General features: G+C 38.0%; 1 protein-coding gene and 1 non-coding gene across 3 annotated transcripts in view; one reads left to right on the forward strand and one right to left on the reverse strand.

Annotated features, from left to right (window-relative positions):
* Positions 1-1,087: 1,087 nt before the first annotated feature.
* On the forward strand, positions 1,088-1,191 carry LOC116587368. Its single transcript, XR_004284392.1, has one exon. It is a non-coding gene; the product is annotated as a U6 spliceosomal RNA (small nuclear RNA).
* A 2,834-nt stretch (positions 1,192-4,025) lies between these two features.
* The window catches only part of NDFIP1 (Nedd4 family interacting protein 1), a 75,547-nt gene continuing 60,543 nt past the window's right edge, over positions 4,026-19,029 (reverse strand). For both annotated transcript variants that reach the window (XM_032336331.1, XM_032336330.1), the window contains exons 4-8: positions 18,001-18,088; positions 16,944-17,068; positions 14,857-14,923; positions 11,853-11,958; positions 4,026-5,109 (exon numbers count right to left, since the gene is read on the reverse strand). In XM_032336331.1, coding sequence (XP_032192222.1) covers positions 11,855-11,958; positions 14,857-14,923; positions 16,944-17,068; positions 18,001-18,088 — 384 coding nt within the window. In that variant the 3' untranslated portion in view covers positions 4,026-5,109; positions 11,853-11,854. The remainder of the gene's footprint in view (positions 5,110-11,852; positions 11,959-14,856; positions 14,924-16,943; positions 17,069-18,000; positions 18,089-19,029) is intronic.

Below are 19,029 nucleotides of genomic sequence, written 5' to 3' on the forward strand. Positions count from 1 at the left end.
ATCTCTGTCAAATAAATTAAAAAAAAAAAAAAAAAGATCTGTTAAAAAAAATAAATAAAAGTAAAAATGGTGTATCTTTGTGGTGCAGTGGGTTAAGCCTCTGCCTTCAGCTCAGGTCATGATCCCGGGGTCCTGGGATCAAGCCCCACATAGGGCTCTCTGCTCAGTGGGGACCCTGCCTCTCTCTCTCTGCCTTCCTCTCTGCCTACTTGTGATCTCTGTCTGTCAAATAAATAAAATCTTAAAAAAAAAAGAAAGTAAAAATGAATCACCTTTAGAGCATGGTGAATACACAAAGCAGGATTGGGAGAGGTCTATTTCACACAACTGCATCTCAGTTTCTGCCCTGGATGAAATCCTGCAAAATGCAAGAGAATTCTCTATGTTTCATATGTTCTATATTCAGAGTTAAGAGATTTGTTTTTAAGTTTACATCTACTTCACCAATTGAACTTAAGAGTTAAAAACTCAAATATCAGAAAACAATGCTTTTTTGGTAAAGAAAGACTTTTAAGTTGAAACAGGTATTGAACAAAAACATGTAACATATTCTAAAAGTTTCAAATTCTGAGAATAACTGGAGGAGCTGAGGGGATTAAAATGCCACGCATCTGATGGTATTTCAAACTTACAGATAGGGAAACGTCCTCAGGAGGACAGCTCTCCATTCACAGATTTCCAAGTCACAGGTGAGACAATGAACTGGGTTATAAAATAGCCTCTTTTTAGAATAGAGAGGATACAAAATCAGTTTCTGCAACTCTCTTTTCCTCCTGAAAACCTTTTACACTCAACCTAAACCTGTTCTCCCCTTCGCGAGTTTCTGGCGTATTTCTGTGAGTTGTTCTCCACTTCAGTGGCAGAGCCCACCAAAACATATTAAGAGGATCTCTGTCAAAGCACACTTTCACTCTTTGTGGGTGCTCTAAATGACCACAACCATACACGTATACAAAAGTATACAGGTATATGCAAAAGGAAGATAAACCAAGAGCACTTTAGTATCAGTTTAACAAACACTCTCTCAAATCCATTTTAATATCAGACTACAAATAATATTTAGGCATTAAAAATACACAAAACAAGAGTGCTCGCTTCGGCAGCACATATACTAAAATTGGAACGATACAGAGAAGATTAGCATGGCCCCTGCGCAAGGATGACACGCAAAAATACACAAAACAAGACTTAAAAAATGCACAAACTGGGGCACCTGGGTGGCTCAGTGGGTTAAGCCTCTGCCTTCGGCTCGGGTCATGATCTCAGGATCCGGGTTCGAGCCCCGCATTGGGCTCTCTGCTCAGCAGAGAGCCTGCTTCCCTTCCTCTCTCTGCCTGCCTCTCTCCCTACTTGTGATCACTGTCAAATAAATAATAAATAAAATCTTTTGAAAAAAAATGCACAAACCATCTACAGAAGCTTCTCTGCATTTTGTTACACCTCTCATCATCTCTTAAAGTGTAAAAGGTAAAAATCCAAACAGCCAAAAAACAACAGTAGATTCTGAAAATTATTAAACTACATCTTGGGGCACCCAGTGGCTCAGTGGGTTAAAGCCTCTGCCTTCAGCTCAGGTCATGATCCCGTGTCGGGCTCTCTGCTCAGCAGGAAGCCTGCTTCCCTCTCTCTCTCTCTCTCTGTCTGCCTCTCTGCCTACTTGTGATCTCTGTCTGCCAAATAAATAAATAAAATCTTAAAAAAAAAAAAACACTACATCTTACCCACGACTTACCTGTGTCATCTCTGAGATTTCACCAAGGATATGATTCACATAGGGCACAAGGGCCACAGCTCACTGTTCACAAAATATTCCCAAATCCTTCACATAAATGTACAGTTCTGTGTCTAGTCTTGGCATGTTTGAAGTTAAAATTTGATCACTGGTATTTCATGGAATCAGGGCCAGGTGCTTCTCTGGTATCTACCACATTACTCTTCAAGGTTAGACACAGAGAAGAGGCGGTAGGGTTGGATCCAAAACTAAGTAACATTCCATTCATGGGGTACATTTTTCTTGATTCTGACCTCAGTATCTTGCCACCTCAGCAGCTACTTGAACTGAATTATCACTTCTACTGGCCCTGGAACTCCCCATCAATGGTTATTTCTTCCTCTAAACCATTTACAGCTGTGGAATATATTCTACTCTAAGAATATATTGAAGGTCAAAAGACATCTCCTATGTGCTACCAATGACTCATGATAGGCCACAGCCCAAGTCAGATAATTTACACTTAACAAGAAAGCAACAAAAACAATTTAAAATATTATCACTTACTTCATTAAAAATCTTGTTTCTTTAAAACCCTAAACAAAATTGATCCCATTAGTAAAGATAGTCACTCATAATTTTTTAACAAGTACATTTTAATAACCTTTGATTCTCACACAAAGCAATCTAATTTTCTGAAAAAAGAAATTGCTACACAGAATCCTTTAAACACAGTTTGTATCATTCCAAATGAACAGGTAAGAGGTGTGAGGACCTCTGTGCTCATGGGTAAGCCCTAGTTGTCCCTTAGGTCAGGATCAAGACCAGTTTACTCCTTAACTTCAGGCAAGTAATAGTGGTTCCTCAGTATACCCTTACAAATAAACTATTATTCTTGATAATGAATCTACCAAAGGGAAACAGAAAAGAATGAGAGAGAAAACTGAAAAGTAAACGTACAGTATAAACATTCCCATCCTAATAGTTAAGGACTCTAAGTAACAAATGGTACCAACTTTACATGTTTGAAAATACTTTAGTATGTAGAACATTTAAAAGAAAAAAGAGAAATCACCCTTCTAAGTACTTTGCAAGCATGTTACCCTGTTGGGTTTACATGTGAGAAAGTCTTAAGGACCACCAAATATGTAGAAATAGGAATTCCAAGTATCTCAGTTCTCTGAATATACAAAACCAAATAAGGCACAAGGACCTAAAGAATAAACCCAAAGTGAGTTTATAATGTTTCAGTTTATGTGATTTAGGGCCCTTCTGTTTTGTCCTGTAAGATAATTTAAATAGTTCTCTCTGTTGCATGTGTCCAAATTTATTCAGACTGTTAGAGATACATTCATTCTGAAACTTTAGAACACAACAGGCTCTAAAATTTTCCAAATTCTATTGTTGGCATAATCTGATTCAAAATTTACAATCTCCAAAGAGACCCAAAGCAGGTTTCATTAAAACCGCCTGCTTATCTAACTGCAAATTCTAACCTGAAATATGAACTGGAACATATACTACTAGTTATAATAAATAAGTTAGAATGATCATTGGAATGTCCCTCCAGGAGGCCCTCAGTTTTCCTATTCGTCTTTCAAACAACCTACCCTTCTGTGCATTACATACTGACACCCCTATAGAGACTTCCTAAGCTGATCCCAGATACTCACATGCAGCAGATAACTAACATTTGTAGCTATCATACTTCACTGGTGCTGGTTTGTGTAGTTATCTGACCATCTTGCTGCATTTGTTCTTTATATTTTATTTAAGTGGAGGAGGTTTAAAAAAAAAAAAATCAAATGGCTGACATGATTGAACCAATGGTCTTTAAATTTAACTCAAATGGGACAAGAATAGAAATCAGGAGGAATGAGTAATCTTTCACCTCAGCTGGGTACTCATAGGACTTAAACCAGTGAATTGTGTTAGAATGAGAAAAAGAGCAAAGGCAAGGAGGAACAAGCAGAAAATATTGGAAATAAATTATCTAAGATTATGTCTAAAAAATGAAGCAAAACTGGGAATTCTGGAATGATTTAGATTGCTAAAACTCCTCCCCATTTAGTCCATTAGGTTTTGCAGAATCATCTTCAAATACATCTTCAGCAATGTATTGAGTCTAAGAAAAAGGAACTTCCTGTGCTGGGGGGAATAAAAAGAAAAAAAGAAAAAAAACTGGCCCCAAACCAATTTTTTTTGTATTTAGTGAATGATTCTGCATGAATCTGTATGAATAAAGATTAGAAAAAAATTGCCTTGGCAATGAAAAAATGCAAACCAAGAAATTAAACACTAATCTACAGCAAAAGTTGCTACACAAGAGACGTTTATTAATGTTCTGTTGTATTTACAGTTTTAACATAGCAAACCAAGGTGAATTACCACTTGGCAGAAAGCACATCATTCTACGTTTATAACTCATCGGTTTCTGCTAACACATTGTAAAAGCAAGTAGTACTACAGTATGTTAGGGATCATCTCAAAAGTTCCAAAATAATCCTTTCTTTGCTCCTAAATACCTATTCTCCTCCCTACCCCAGCCCCTAGCCCTAATCATCAGGAGAAACCCCCCCACACCCCCACCCCCCACCTAAAAAAAGGAAAAAAAGGGGGGTAGGGACTCTAATCACACAGAAAGTGTCAAGAATTCCATCTTAGTAAATAAGCTGCATTTGTCCTTGCCCTTTTTATTTTATACAGTGACAACAACTTTACAATTTTTTAGGTTCATAACACAGAACAATAAGGGACTGCAAAATTTAGAATACAGACTATAAAAAAATTAATGCTTATTTTTTTTTACCAATTAAGAACATATTCTTGACCACACCTTAAATGTATTTTGCACTATGATTTTGCTTCCAGGTCTTCACAGTACAAGTGAATAAATTTCTAGATTAATTTTAACAGCGAGTATGGATTATGTGCAGAAATGCAGTCAAAACAAAAGTTATAACTTTTGAGAAAACCCCCTTTAAAATGGCCAGCATTATACATATCTTACACTAAAATACTTAATTCCAAGTTCATTTTGAGATGGAGGATGAATAAAGCAAGACTGCCCCCTACTGACTACAGGGGCAAGGCTCATGCTATTTAAAATGACTACAAACAATAGATAAGGCATTATTAATACATCACATACTTGATTGCGAGAGATTTTTCAAACATTAACCACTAATGATTCAATGATTACAGAATTTTGCATTAACTATTAAAATTTTACACCTAGGAACAAATAAAGAGAAATGATCTTTTTCAACAGTACTTTTATTTTTTTAAAGCAGGTGATTATTCCTCTGTGTTCTGCATCTTGATTCACTTCCTGCAGGTGTTCTCTTGCTTCTTCAGAGAGAATTCATAAATGCAGGAAGGCCTTTGCCAGAAAACATCTGCGAGAGAAGGATATTGAATATTGAAACTCTAGTTCGCTTGTTATTTTGGCCAAGAGAAGGATGTAGTCACAAAAGAAGGCAGGATGTTTGGAGACACCAGAAGTACATTTTAACATAGCTTTAAGATTACTATACACTGACATCATACTATTCAATAAACATTAAAATTTCAGTTCTTAAAGTTACCAAGGACTCTAGAACAAGGAAGAACGTGAACGCTTTCTCTAAAGCCCATGAGGCCAGGAATCTCTCTCTCCAAACTTCCTCACCAAAGAATGAAATGCAAATACCACTTACCTCACCCTGCACCAAACTGCCACAGCAATGACTGTAACTTGGGGGCCAGGACACAGTAGAATCCAAGGGCAGAGGTGATGTTCCTGATACACCTAAAACTACTGTTTACCCTGCCAGTTCTGCCATATCTCACACAAACATTTCTGATAAGGATGCCAATGATGTCATGCTGTACTATGTACTATGTACTTTGCGGCATGGCAAAGCTAAAAACAACTGTAAACTCACAGGTATCACAGATCCTTCTTTTTAATCAATTAGGAAAAGAGTATGTATTTGGGGGCACATATATCTGAAAAAAAGTTGATAAAATTTTTTAAAGATTTATTTATTTATTTGACAGAGAGACACAGAGAGAGAGGGAACACAAGCAGGGGGAGTGGGAGAGGGAGAAGCAGGCTTCCCGCTGAGCAGGGAGCCAGAACCCCAGGATCCTGACTGGAGCCAAAGGCAAATGCTTAACAACTGAGCCACCCAGATGCCCCAATAAAACTAATTTTTTAAAAAAGGATATGAATGAAATAAACACTCTTAAAATAATGTCCATATACTGTAAAGTCCAGTTCTTATCCCACATTTTGAGGAATTTCTGTATGGGTCTAATTGTTTTGGTTTTCATGGAAATAATGGGGAAAGGACAAGGAACTCCCAATAGTCATGCTAAAGAAAACCACTAAAGAGATACATGCTACCAAATAAATATTTGAGAAAATACCTTGTGGTACCCTGCACCAAGGAAGAGTTGGATGGGTACTATGTAGACCCTTAGCTTACTTCTCCACCTTTCCAAATTCCTGTAAAAGCTCCAAGCAGCCCTCTTCTATCTTTTCTGCTTAGACAACTGCAACAATCTTTAAAAGGCTGACAAAATGCAGAGGAGCTACAATAAAAGAGGAAATCAACATATACTTTCTTAAACTGTTAACATTCTCCTAGATCCCAAATTCAGTCGGTATTCAAGGAGACCAGTACCACTGACATAAGAGCAACTTCTGTTTAGATTGAGAGAGCTCAAGATGTGCAGGGACAAAGACATGTGAACACAAGGAACTCGAAAAACCAAGAAGCAAAAACACTTATCCGCAGACCAACATTAAATGGGAGGTTTCTGCCAGGAGGCTAGACTTCCTACAAACTTAAGTAACTTCAGTTTTGGCTGTTTCCATTAACAGCTGAAAACTGATGTAATTGTTCCTATTCACCACAACACTAGACTTTAAGAACACACAGTCCAGATAGCTACCCGGTCACTTTCCTTAGACCAGGCTGCTTCCACAGAGGTGAATTAGCTTTAATAGCTCTATCAAAGTCAGTGCCACCTAGCAAACATTCCAATTCCATTAAGAGTGCCTAGGCAGGTTAGCAACGGGTGATATCAATCACTGTACAGATTCCAGAGGAAAACGACCGCTAGAGAGGTGCTCACTGCTAAGAACCGGAGGCCTGTTCAGATGCAGGAGGCCTGTTCAGATGGACCTGACTCACAAGTTGTAACAGAAACAATGGTGGCACACAACTGCAGGACAGAAGGGTTTTAGGGACTGTGGGCTTTATTACTAAACTGTAGATCAGATCACTTCAGAAACCAAAGGGACCAGGAGCCTACAGATCATTTAATTTCAAGAGGAAGACAAGTATTTCCTCCTGAACGTTATGTGAAAATTTTAAGCTAAAATTCCACTGAAATTTCTACTACCTTGCCACTTTCTAACATAGTCCAATACACCAAACTTTAATTTGAGGTAAACTTCCTTTAGTAAATTGAGAGAGTTACTAAAGAGGAGGGGAAGATTATATGATGAGACAAATCAAAGCACTTAACATCATATGGGGAAAAACTTAAGTATCTGGTGTTTAATAGGGACAGCTTACCAGGTCATAGGAATCATTTAATTATGAAGGCCTCTACCTCATTAATGTCAGGGCTTAAAAAACTTTCTTTCCTCAGGGCACCTGGGTGGCTCAGTCAGTTGACTCTGCCTTGGGCTCAGGTCCTGATCCCAGGCTCCTGGGATTGAATCCCACATCATCAGGCTCCCAGCTCAGCTGGGAGTCTGCTCCTCCCTTTCCCTTTGCCCCTTGGCCAAAGGGTAAGAGCGCTTTCTCTCTCCAAAGCAAAACAAACAAACCCCAAAACTTTCTTTCCTATTTCACAGGTGGTTAAAATAACAGAATTTAAAATCTACTGTGCCTATACATGCAAGTACTTCCAGAGCAGTGCTGGCTACAGTTAACTGCGTTACCACGTTCCAGCTACTGTAGTTAAACCCTCAACTACTTGGCAGCATCACTGGAAGTGGTACTCCACATACATTTATCTTCCACGTAGCTGGTAAATAAGAAGAAGTATGAACACCAAGCATTTTGACCATTTCAGATAAAGAGATTTCTGAAAAGGATGTGTTTCTTTTTAAACACTACAGGAGCATTTGCATTTTGTTCGTTGCTTCCTTGAGGTCACACCCTTTGAGTGCTGCGGGCCCCACCTCTACAGTTTCTTTTGGCTCTTCTTGCTGTGGGGTAGGAAACCAGGTTTCCTTTATAAGCTTAAATGCACTCCCAAAAGCGAACCTGAAAGCAGCCCCTGAGATAGTAGTACAGGAGCTGTAGTGTTTGCCTTTTGTAACAACTACTTTAGCTGATTAGAAAGAGAGCTTCTGGGGTCATTTAAAGGTCTGTTTGCACGTACTGTATTTTGGGTCACCTGAAAAGAAAAGTCCCTATTCTTATACCTTTTTCCAGTAAAATGCCAGATCTTAAGACCACATGGGAATTAAGTTATTCTTCTGTTATGGCAAAGCTATTTTAAAAGTCCCTACCTGTGTCTTCCCGGCAAAAGGTAAACCTACAGCTAGCTTTCAAATAGCGACAGCTACATTCAATTAAGTAAGAAGTCTTGATGAAAGAAAATAAAATCTTCATTCTTCACAAGATGGTTTGCAAACATTCTACATTTGGATCTAGATGAACAGTTTTTATCCCTGTCAATGGACAAAGGAAATTCAGTCCCATGGGATATTACAGCTTTTCCGATTCACTCTGGGGATACTGACAATTAGTAAGGAAGTCATTAGAATTCTAAATGTTGCTGTAAGTCCCCAAACCCCTAATTTAGAGCTCTGAATCCTCTGGGCATGTCAGAAATGATTTTAAATCGACTAGAATAGCAAAGTCAGACAGAAAAGGAAAGAAACCTACTATGCCCTACACTGGGGGATGCCTGAAGTTTCTGACAACTCCTAAAGCACAATAAGACTTCTGACTCCAAAATACAGAGAACTGCAGGCTTATCATGTCTCTTCACTGCTCCAGGAGCATTAGTACTAAGGGCTGTCTACTTCAAATCATAACCCACCAAAAAAGACACTTTGCTTTACATTTAGAATACTCCTAGAAAACATTTCAGAATTTTAAAAAAATCCAAACAGAACAGTAACAATTTTTAGAAACAGAAGCCCCTCAGGGCGCCTGGGTGGCTCAGTGGTTGCCTCTGCCTTAGGCCCAGGTCATGATCCCAGAGTCCTGGGATCAGCACCGCATTAGGGTCTCTGCTCAGCGGGGAGCCTGCTTCCTCCTCTCTCTCTCTCTCTCTTTCTGCCTACATGTGATCTCTGTCTGTCCAAAAAAAAAAGCCCCTCAATACAGTCTCCGACAATACAGGAAAACCAAGAAGTTCAGGCTTTTTCCTAACCAGGCTGTTACTTGTTGTGTATTAGAAACAAGATGAGAAAGGGACACCTGGGTGGCTCAGTTGGTTAAGAGTCTACCTTCAGCTCAGGTCGTGATCCCAGCGTCCTGGGATTGAACCCCGTTATCGGGCTCCCTGCCTAGTAGGGAGCCTGCCTGTGCATGTGTTCTCTCTCTGTCAAATAAGTAAGTAAAATCTTAAAAAAAAGGGGGGGGGGAAACAAGATGAGGAAGGTGTGCAATCCCCTACTAAATACTGAAACTTCCTTCTAACTGAAGAATGAAGAGAGACAGAGGTGTCATCCCAGTCCATTCAGAAATTCAAAGCTACCACTTGACTAGACTAATGGAATCTATTATTTTTAAAAAAGAGAAAGAAGGAGCACCTGGCTGGCTTAGTCAGTAGAGCATGTGAGTCGATCTTGGGGTTGTAAGTTCAAGCCCCAATTTGTAGAGATTTAAAAATAATTTTAAAATATTAAAAGAGAGAGAGAGAGAGAAATCTGTCCCTCAGGATACTTCAGGCACCAAAAGATTAGGAGAAATCTATAGGTAATTTTGGCACCCTTTGTAACAAGGAGAACCATGGCAACCCAAAAGAATAAACTTTTGAATCTTTGGTAGGTTACGAGTTAAACCTAAGACTTAGAAATAATTACTAATTATAATGAGATGTGGAGAGGAAAGAAAAAAGATGACAACAGTAACTTCATAAAACTGCAGAGAATATCTGATAAGTCTCTTAAAGTTAGGATGTCCTAGACCCAAAACATTAGGAGCTAGGCTGACAATGTTAATGTCCACCTGTGTCCTAATTCAAATTCGGGATATGCCACACACTTCCAAACATGCAATAAAACATTCCCCTTCTCAAAAATAACAACAACAACACGTAATAATTTTGATGATTACAATCTTCTTTCAAATAAAAGTATACACTCCATTGAAGAAACTTACTTTAACAACACAAGCTTAAGTTCTTTGTATGCTTTAACTTTTGTAAGAAATGCTTTATGAATATACTCTGCTACAATGCAAATATCTGAACTTACCTATAACTGTCTGTTACTTACATAAGGATACTTAATTATACATATAAACTGCTTAATGTAATATGCGATATGCAGAAAACCTGAAAAATGTTATCATCATACCATGCTTGAAAAAATTTTTTTATCATATTCAAGAAATTCTCGTATTACTCTGCTGCTTACAAAATTTTAATGCTGTCCCCCATCACTTGGCAAATTAAATACGGTGGCTACTTTCTTTCCTAGAAGCATACATCCTGATACTACCATGAATCTTCAAAACCGGGAACTCCACTCTTAGCATATGATTACCTACGCAAACTATGACTACCCTACAGAAAATACAGAACAAATTAATGTTCATGAAGGGTTAGCTTTGCATGAGCCAACATGTCACTGGATTTTAAGGCTGTTAAGAATTCTATAGTTCCACTGCAAATGGGCTTAGTACTCAGTACTTAGATACTTAGATATTTGAGAACACTGTCTCAACCTGCCTTTTCCTGCCTTGGCCTTCAACATTCCTTTATGCTCTCATCAAACTGTTGTCCCTTGAGCAAGCTCCATTCTTCCTTGCCTCTATTTACATTCTTCACTCTGCTTCAAGTGACTCCGAAATCTTCCCCACCTTATACAATTTTCACTAGTAGAAATTCTACCTACCACTTGTTATCTCAACCAGTACACCCTTTACAAAACCTTGCCTGCTCTTCAGGGGGCGGCTGGCTGGCTCAGTCAGTAGAGCATGCGACTCTTGATCTTGGGGTTTGATTCGAGCCCCACACTGGGTGCAGAGATTACTTTGAAATAAAATCTTAAATAAAAAAAGTCTTGCCTGATCTTCAACTAGCCTAGTCCCTAGATGTAACACAAGGCTCTCCTCCACGACCCACTGATCCCCAAAAGTCTTAAGTAACAATGAGCTAAGTTCAAGAAGTCCTGTATCTTGGTACCAGAGAGATCTCTCTCTCATTTACTCTTTCCCAAGATTCCAGAGCTCTTCCTTTTTGTAGCTACTGATGGAAGATGGAACAAGCTCGGGGGAAAACTACATAAAAATCAAAGAGTTGCCTCAAATCAGGGCTTAGACCTTCTGTTCTAGCTGGGCAGAGGAAAAGGCCCTTTCCCCTTCCTTTCCTTGCATTTGACCCTCCTTACCACCAGAGTGGTAATATCAGGGTATGAACCTAAGGAAAGGCACCAGGAAAGTCTCCCTGACTAATTTTAAGAGATAGAGGCCTTGGTGAGCTTGTAAGTAAACTAGACAAAAGGAGTTTCTTCACACTGGAGCTCTGGGGTTTAGGGGATCTAATTAAAGCTTGGTGATTAGGCCTGAAAGGCTCCTTTCCCACTATTTTCCTTCAGAACTGGTACAACAATAAGCAGTGGCTTCAGGATTCAAGACTCAAAGATCTAGAACCCCATAGCTGCAGCCAAATATCCTAGCTCCCTGATGACTAATAAGACTCCGGCCTCTTCTCTACCGTCAGAATATGAGATGATGTCTTCTCCTATGGCAGTTTTTCTAACTTGCCCTTTCAATAGCTTTTTATGAAAACACCCCTTACTAAACTAGAAACTGCTAAAAGGCAAGGACTGTGGCTTCCTTACCTTCTCTGTATTTCCTACTACAGGGGGTATACTCTACTCTGAACCTGAACAGCAATCTGCAATGTATTATGTGATTATTCTGGGACTAAAATAAACTTTTGTTTTTTTAAATACCTTTAATAAATAAAGAGAACTCTGGTCCTGGGGAGATTTGAGAAAGTTTCTGGCATCTTCCGAACCTTTGCATAATTGATAAATCCTCTGAGAAACAGGAGAAAGCCTGATTTAAAAAAGAAAAGTCAAGAATGAATGTATAGTTTCCGTATTAAGTCCCCTCCCCAGAAACATCCCTCTTGACACTACTTCACTGTTTTTCTGCTAAACGCTATCAAAACATGAGTAATTTTCTCCAAAAATTTCCAAATATTTCCATTTTTCAATGAGAAGACATAATCCTAAGAGCCCAAATAAAAGTCTTTTTGCATGTTAAGAACCTAAGTCTAAAAGGGAAATAAAAAATAAGATGGAGTTAAACATGTACATTTGGCAACTTGACACGCATCATCAAAACCTACCTTCTGGGTTCCCAAAAAGTATTTCAAGATAATTAACCCCCCACCCTGACCCCTGCCAAAAAGAACAGGTTATAAAATACTTTTCTGAAGTAAAAAGAGAAAAAAACCCCATCCCTTCCTGTCATACCGTTTTTTCTGTCAACTGTACATATGCTGTCCACTAGATGTCAGGATGCCCTTATCTGCTACAGTTCTTTTTTTCCCCTTGACACCAATTCTTGTATTCTCAACTCTGAACTCCATTTCTCTATTCTTAAAAAATATAGACAAGTAGGGTACACCTGGCCATTTATTTACCAGGCACTAAGGGAGTAAGACTAATTCTGTGCGTCTACGCCAGCAGCTATCCATTCACAGTTGGCACCTCTTCTAACAATCTGTGGGGAAGGTGATGGGCCCCTCCTATGACACCTCACTCGCTCTTGGTCCTCCTCCATTAGAGCTGGTCCCTGAGTCTTAAGGGATTTTTTAAAAGCAGTGTTATGGTGATGTAATTCACACAGCATGAATTTCACTCATGCAATGTACACAGTTTACTGGCTTTAATTTTAGTATAGTTATGGAGCTATACAACCAAGAACTATTATCTTTATTTTAGAACATTTTTAGTACCTCTAAAAAACTTGGTACCCATTCAGTAATCACTCCTCATTCCCATTCTGTTCAGCACCAAAAGCAGTAAGTGACTATAGAGTAGGGGTCCCTGAATCCTAGCAAAATGGAGACCACACCTAACCTATATAGAGGGGACACCTACAGCTCCACTCCAGTAAAAAGGTGGGCGCCATGCAGAAATAGAGGTCTGTTTTGCTAGATATTCCAATTTTTAAGGAAAGAAAAAAAAATCACACCTTTTACATGGAAACTCTTGATTTTTAAATGACGACAGCTAATTAAAAAACCTCTGAAATAACTGTGTAACAAACTAACTACAACTACTGGTTAGGCATAGCTCATGGGCTGCCAGCTTCAGAGTTCTGTGTGTACCTACTGCAACAAAACACCCCAAAAATTTCTGCAAGAGAAATTCCAAAAATGACCCAAACACTGGGTTCAAATGCACAAATGGTAACTGAAGGCTCACCATTTTTTGCTTACTAGTAAATAGTAAGAAAGATTAATTACAAGCATTACAAATTCATTTCCCATGAAACTTTAATATAGGCAATCAATTCATTAAGTTTCTTTAAGTTATCTGTGTTGTCAACAATCAACACAGAAAATACTGTGAAAACACTGAAAATATGCTTAATGGCTGGTCCATTCAGGATTTGCTTGGATTTAGGCTTGGCGGGGGTGGGGGAGGACAGTCAGCCTTTTTCTTAAAAATACAGTTCTGAGAATAAGCAAACCAAGAAAATATTCCTCCAAGGTAACTCTTCTTTGGGGCACTTTTATCATTAAGTATCTCAGTAATTAAGCGGGGGGGGGGGTGGCGGGAATCATGACTTCTCTTTCCGTGGAATTCTAATGACCAACCACAGAATAGATTGTACCATTGGAGAGGCTGGGGGGTGGTGTGATGTAAGACCCGTATTTTCCAAGTAAAATATAGATTCAGCTATGCATGGTCTATCACCATAGGCAAAGCAGGTAGCTCCTGAATGTACTAAGCAACTCTTGGGTATGTGTACTACACTGTACTCATTAGACCCATTAGCACCATTGCCACCAAGGATCTTAATTAAGGCGGCAACAAGAAGTCCCAAGATGGGACAGGAGGAAAGTAGTATCACAGAAGCCGGGAGAGGCAATTATACCATCTTCAACAGCTACAGGATGGCCCTGCTATAATTCTGTAGAAATGACAGCAGTGATGGTGATCTGTTATTGTATCATACATATTCTTTATACAAAGAATGAAGAAACCAGTATTATTCACCCCAATGTTCATTTCTTTGCTTTAAAGTGTCTTGAAAGAAAAGATTTTAAAATAAATACTTTATAATAAAAAGGATAATCTTAAGATGAAAACCTGAAATTGCCTAGCACTTTTTTTTTTTTTTTTTTTTTAAAAAGGTCTCCTCCTTATTGCTAAATAATTCTTATTCTCATCAGTATTGAACCAAGAATTCTGGAAACCCAATAATGATTCCCTTAGAAGTTATGTCTAGCAAGGCTATACATTTTGTTTCCTGCTGATAGATCCAACTGAATAATGGCCACATACACTCCTGAGTAGTTCAACTGGTTACAATATCCCTGTAAACAATTCAGGGTGGAGTTTGTGAACCCTTCTGTGGTGATACTTCTCCAGGGGAAAAAACTCTATAGAGTCATCTTATTAGTGTGTCCCACTGGTCACACAGGAAACCTGAGAAGTATATATGAATGGGTTAGGAAAAATTGACCCCCACTAAGAGATGTTTTATTAATATGCACATTCCTCTAGTGGTGATGAAAAACTAATCTTTAAGAAATATTTTAAAAATTATACTTATAATTATATAAAAATTATATATAATTATATTAAAATTATAGTTATAATATACTGCTAATATATTACTGTATTGTAAGCAAGATGAGGGGTTACTAAAAGTAATTTTACTTCTAAAATTTAACAATGATCTTTTCTCTCCTTTGTCTATGTTAAAAGCACTTACCTAAAACCAGGAACACCCACCAGAGCCAGTACTGACCATCAAAATATCCAGGGAAATAGGTGGAAAACTGAAAAATAAAGCAAATTAGTTTAAAGTAGCTTAGCAGGTAGAATTTCACATTTTAACTTAAGGGCACACAAAACACAAACTTTTTGTAAACTAATGCTATCATTTAGCTCTCACAGTTTTTTTAAGTGAAAATATTTTATATATTACTGACTTGAAATGATTATCACGTACGCAGATGTATTTCCTTTCATGGAAAGTCAATCTTGAAATACGATTTTGGCTTTATAGACTTTGTTTTGAAATACTCAAGTCTGTTTATTTTTTTAAAAGATCTTCCCCACACAATATTCATCCTTCTAGAAATATGTGGATTTTCTTTAAATATTTTATTTATTAATTTGACAGAAAGAGAGAGCACAAGTAGGGGAAGGCGCAGGAAGAGGGAGAAGCAGGCTTCCTGCTGAGCAGGGAGTCTAACACAGGGCGCAGGGCTCCATTACAGGGCCCTGGAATCATGAACACAGGTGAAGGCAGTCACTTAACGACTGAGCCACCCAGGTGCACCTAAAAATATATTTTGATGATACTTTTACTTTGTCTACCCAGTGCCAAAACCAATAATTTTGTTCCTATTGTTCCAGGTATGCCTTCAATTTGGAAGCTTTACATCACAATAATCCCATTCCTTTACCAAATAATGGAACACTCTGGCCAAAGTCAGGGGTGCTGAAGTTTTCTTGTACTTGGAGAGCAAAGGAAGAGAATAGTTTTCTTTCTTCTGTTAAGCATGGCTGTGCTTCTGATGTGATGCCTGAAACCGCCAGAGCTGTTAGAACTCTGACAGAGCAGCTGTACCAACATGCTGAGCCAGGCGTCAACTATCCCTAATGATGTCAATGAAACACTGATTTCACGATCTTCCACAGCAGGACTTGTTTTCATGGGAAATAAATTCTCCCCACTGTTTTCTAAGCCATTCTGAGCTCAGTTTTCTATTACTCCCAGACAAAGATATCCTGATATGAAGTGATTCATTCGATTCCGTTTTAACATTTCAGTCAGCTTAGTGATAATTTTAGTTAAAAACTAATGTTATATGCTTTCTATTGGGGGCTTTTACATTCAAGAGTTTAACACAGTTTGAGCTTTAAAATACAGCATTTTATTTCTTAAGAAAATAACAATTTAAGTTTTAGAGAAGGAATGAAAAACCTCTTTAGGGCTTGGGTTCTTCACCCAAGCCCATTGCTTAGCTGAATATGTATTAGCTGCCTCTGGGAAAAAAGTCCAAAACTTTTAATAGATTTTCAAAGGAACTCAAAATCCTAAAAATGTTAACAACTGGTTAGATCAATAAATTTGAAAAAGTCCAGTGGTCAGTCAACACCAATTAGTTAATAATGCCTATTTATGAGGAATACATTGATTTTATCCAAGTTGACAAAAGCAATAAACTTACCTGAAATCACAGTACTTTAAGAGACTAGATCTTTTCAAGTATAAATTACTACAGCAATCCTGACTACCTAATAACTCCCAAATCACTAAAGATGTCTTTCTAATATACTTTAGAGATAAAGCCCCTTAATGGAATAGCACTTGTTAAACCATTTCGGCTCCCATTTTGCCATAACCAATGATTACTGGAGGGAAGGAGGAAGAAACGAAGAGAAGGAAAGTGGGAAGAAGACAGACCAAAACTTTAACAAGATTAATGTGAGGAATGCCTGTTTTTGATGAGACATCAAAGAAGTGGTATCTTTCTTTTTATTACAAAAAGAACTAATTTTAAAACAAAAAAAACATATTATCATATCATAAACATTAAAAGCAACTTGTGAACAACATGTAGGATAGACGCCTTGGGACCACCAATATTCACTAGATTTAACTGTAACTTTCATGCATCAACCACCAGCAAATGCTTTTGGTTCAACTTCATGAAACCAGAAGAAAGACAAACCTAAAATCATTTTAAACGTAAAAATAATGTTTAAAAAAAAAAAAAAGTCAAATAGTCCAAGTTTTTCTACTTATTGTTGTGCTACAGGGTCTATCTCTTCTGGTATACAACTTACCCTGACAATCAGGATCCACTTAATTAGAGAGAGACCAAATCCTGAAATGGCCCCATATCTTCCTGCAGCTGAGGTGGTCAGGCAAAAAGACAGAAAAAATCCAATCCAGTTGAAGAGGAATGCCACTGTAAAGGCAGAAAAGAAAAAAACCATGTCAGACATGTCAAACCCAAGATGTGTCAAACCCAAAAAGCAAGAGTGCTCTCTATACTTGCTTTTGCTTAAATGGCTTTTTCCAAGGATAAAAGATAGTCCACTCACCCACCATAACCCTTGCCCTATTTCCCCAAAACATCCATTCTGTCTTCTTCCCCCCTAAGAAAAGCAAGAAACCATCTGCTCTGAATATCAGGTATTACACTGTTATGTCTGCTGCTATTCACTTTCAAAAATGCCTTAACATTCACCAAACTGTATACTTATGACTTGTACCCTTTATATATTACACTTCAGTAAATAAAATCTGATTCAAATTATTCATCCCCCTACTTCTATGAATTTTGAGAGCTTACATTAAGGTTACCTCTAAAAAGCACTGTTTCCTTTATATATTTTTATTATAGGAAATTTTAAAATGGCTGCTCACTTCTAAGTGACACTCACGGAAAGTTGAATGCAAAATAACACCAAGTTAGGGAAAAAAAAAAAATCAGTTGACTTTCATAAGCCAGAAAATAGAAAATAGAAACATTAAAAAAAAAAAAATCCGTCAGACTAAGGTCTTTTGAATTCCTACTCTACAGGGTCAGGTATGAGTAGGAGCAATGCTAAGGGTCTTTGCAAACCTAAAAGATGGGACTCAGTTTATGTAAAAATACAGCATCCCTAAAATTGCTTCTTTTTATATTTTCTATAGCTATTTGTAGAAAAAGCAGATAAACACAAAGGATATAAAGATAAAAGTAAACTAAGCTCTGAACCTCTCAGTAAAAGGCATCAAACAAACACAATGTATTAAAATATTAGCTCAACTACTCATTTTAATTCAGTTAGATTCACCCATAATTCAAAGCACTCCAGTCTGTGGGAGGTTTTTTTGCTATGCGTAGTTACTTACTGAAAAAAGTTAACATGAAAATCCCATCATTTCCTATCCTCAGCTGGTCAGCATCATCGAAGTCATCTCGACCCACAAAATCCTCATCCTAAGTGAAAAGAAAAAGATTAAGTTAAATTCACAATGAATTAGTCATAGGCAAACGAAAGTCATCAAGAAAAATAAGGAAGGGGATAAAAATGAGTACCAGGAGAAATTTTACTTCTTTGGCTCAATTCAAAACTATAAGCATTGGGCTCAGTATGTGTTAAAAATTTCATTTTGTCATTTATGTAAAAGATATAATTAGTGAAAAAATAAATATTTCTTCCATCCCTAAAGTTTTCTAAATGAATCATTCATTTTATCATCCAAGTTCTTTAACAATGAGCTTCAAAAATTATAAAGTTCAGGGGTGCCTGGGTGGCTCAGTGGGTTAAGCCTCTCTCTGCCTTCTGCTCAGGTCATTATCTCAGGGTCCTGGGATTGAGCCTCGCATGGGGCTCTCTGCTCAGCAGGGAGCCTATTCCCCATACCTTCTGCCTGCCTCTCTGTCTACTTGTGATCTCTCTATCAAAAAAAAAAAAAAAAACACAAACAAATTATAAAGTTCAATGAAATGCATTAATTCATATGTGTCTAAAGCAAAAAAAGATACACATTTGGCTTAAATTTGGCTTACATTCTAAAACCACTAACCCAGGGGCAATTGGGTGGCTCAGCGGGTTAAGCCTCTGCCTTTGGCTCAGGTCATGATCTCGGGGTCCTAGAACTGAGCCCCTCATTGGGCTCTCTGCTTGGAGGGGAGTCTGCTTCCCTCTCTCTCTCTGCCTGCCTCTCTGCCTACTTGTGATCTCTGTCTGTCAAATAAATAAATAAAATCTTAAAAAAAAAAAAAAAACACCACTAACCCAGGGTCTTCTGGGGGCCCATAATATTATTATTCCAGGACCTAGTAAAGAGCTCAAATGCTTTATGAGACCTGGGAGAAAAAGGAGAGCATGATCTCACATGAAGAGGCCACAGGGCTGCCCACTGCTCAACTCCGTA

This window comes from Mustela erminea, chromosome 3 (genome assembly GCF_009829155.1).
Source record: "Mustela erminea isolate mMusErm1 chromosome 3, mMusErm1.Pri, whole genome shotgun sequence".
In the NCBI taxonomy this organism is placed as follows: Eukaryota; Metazoa; Chordata; class Mammalia; order Carnivora; family Mustelidae; genus Mustela; species Mustela erminea.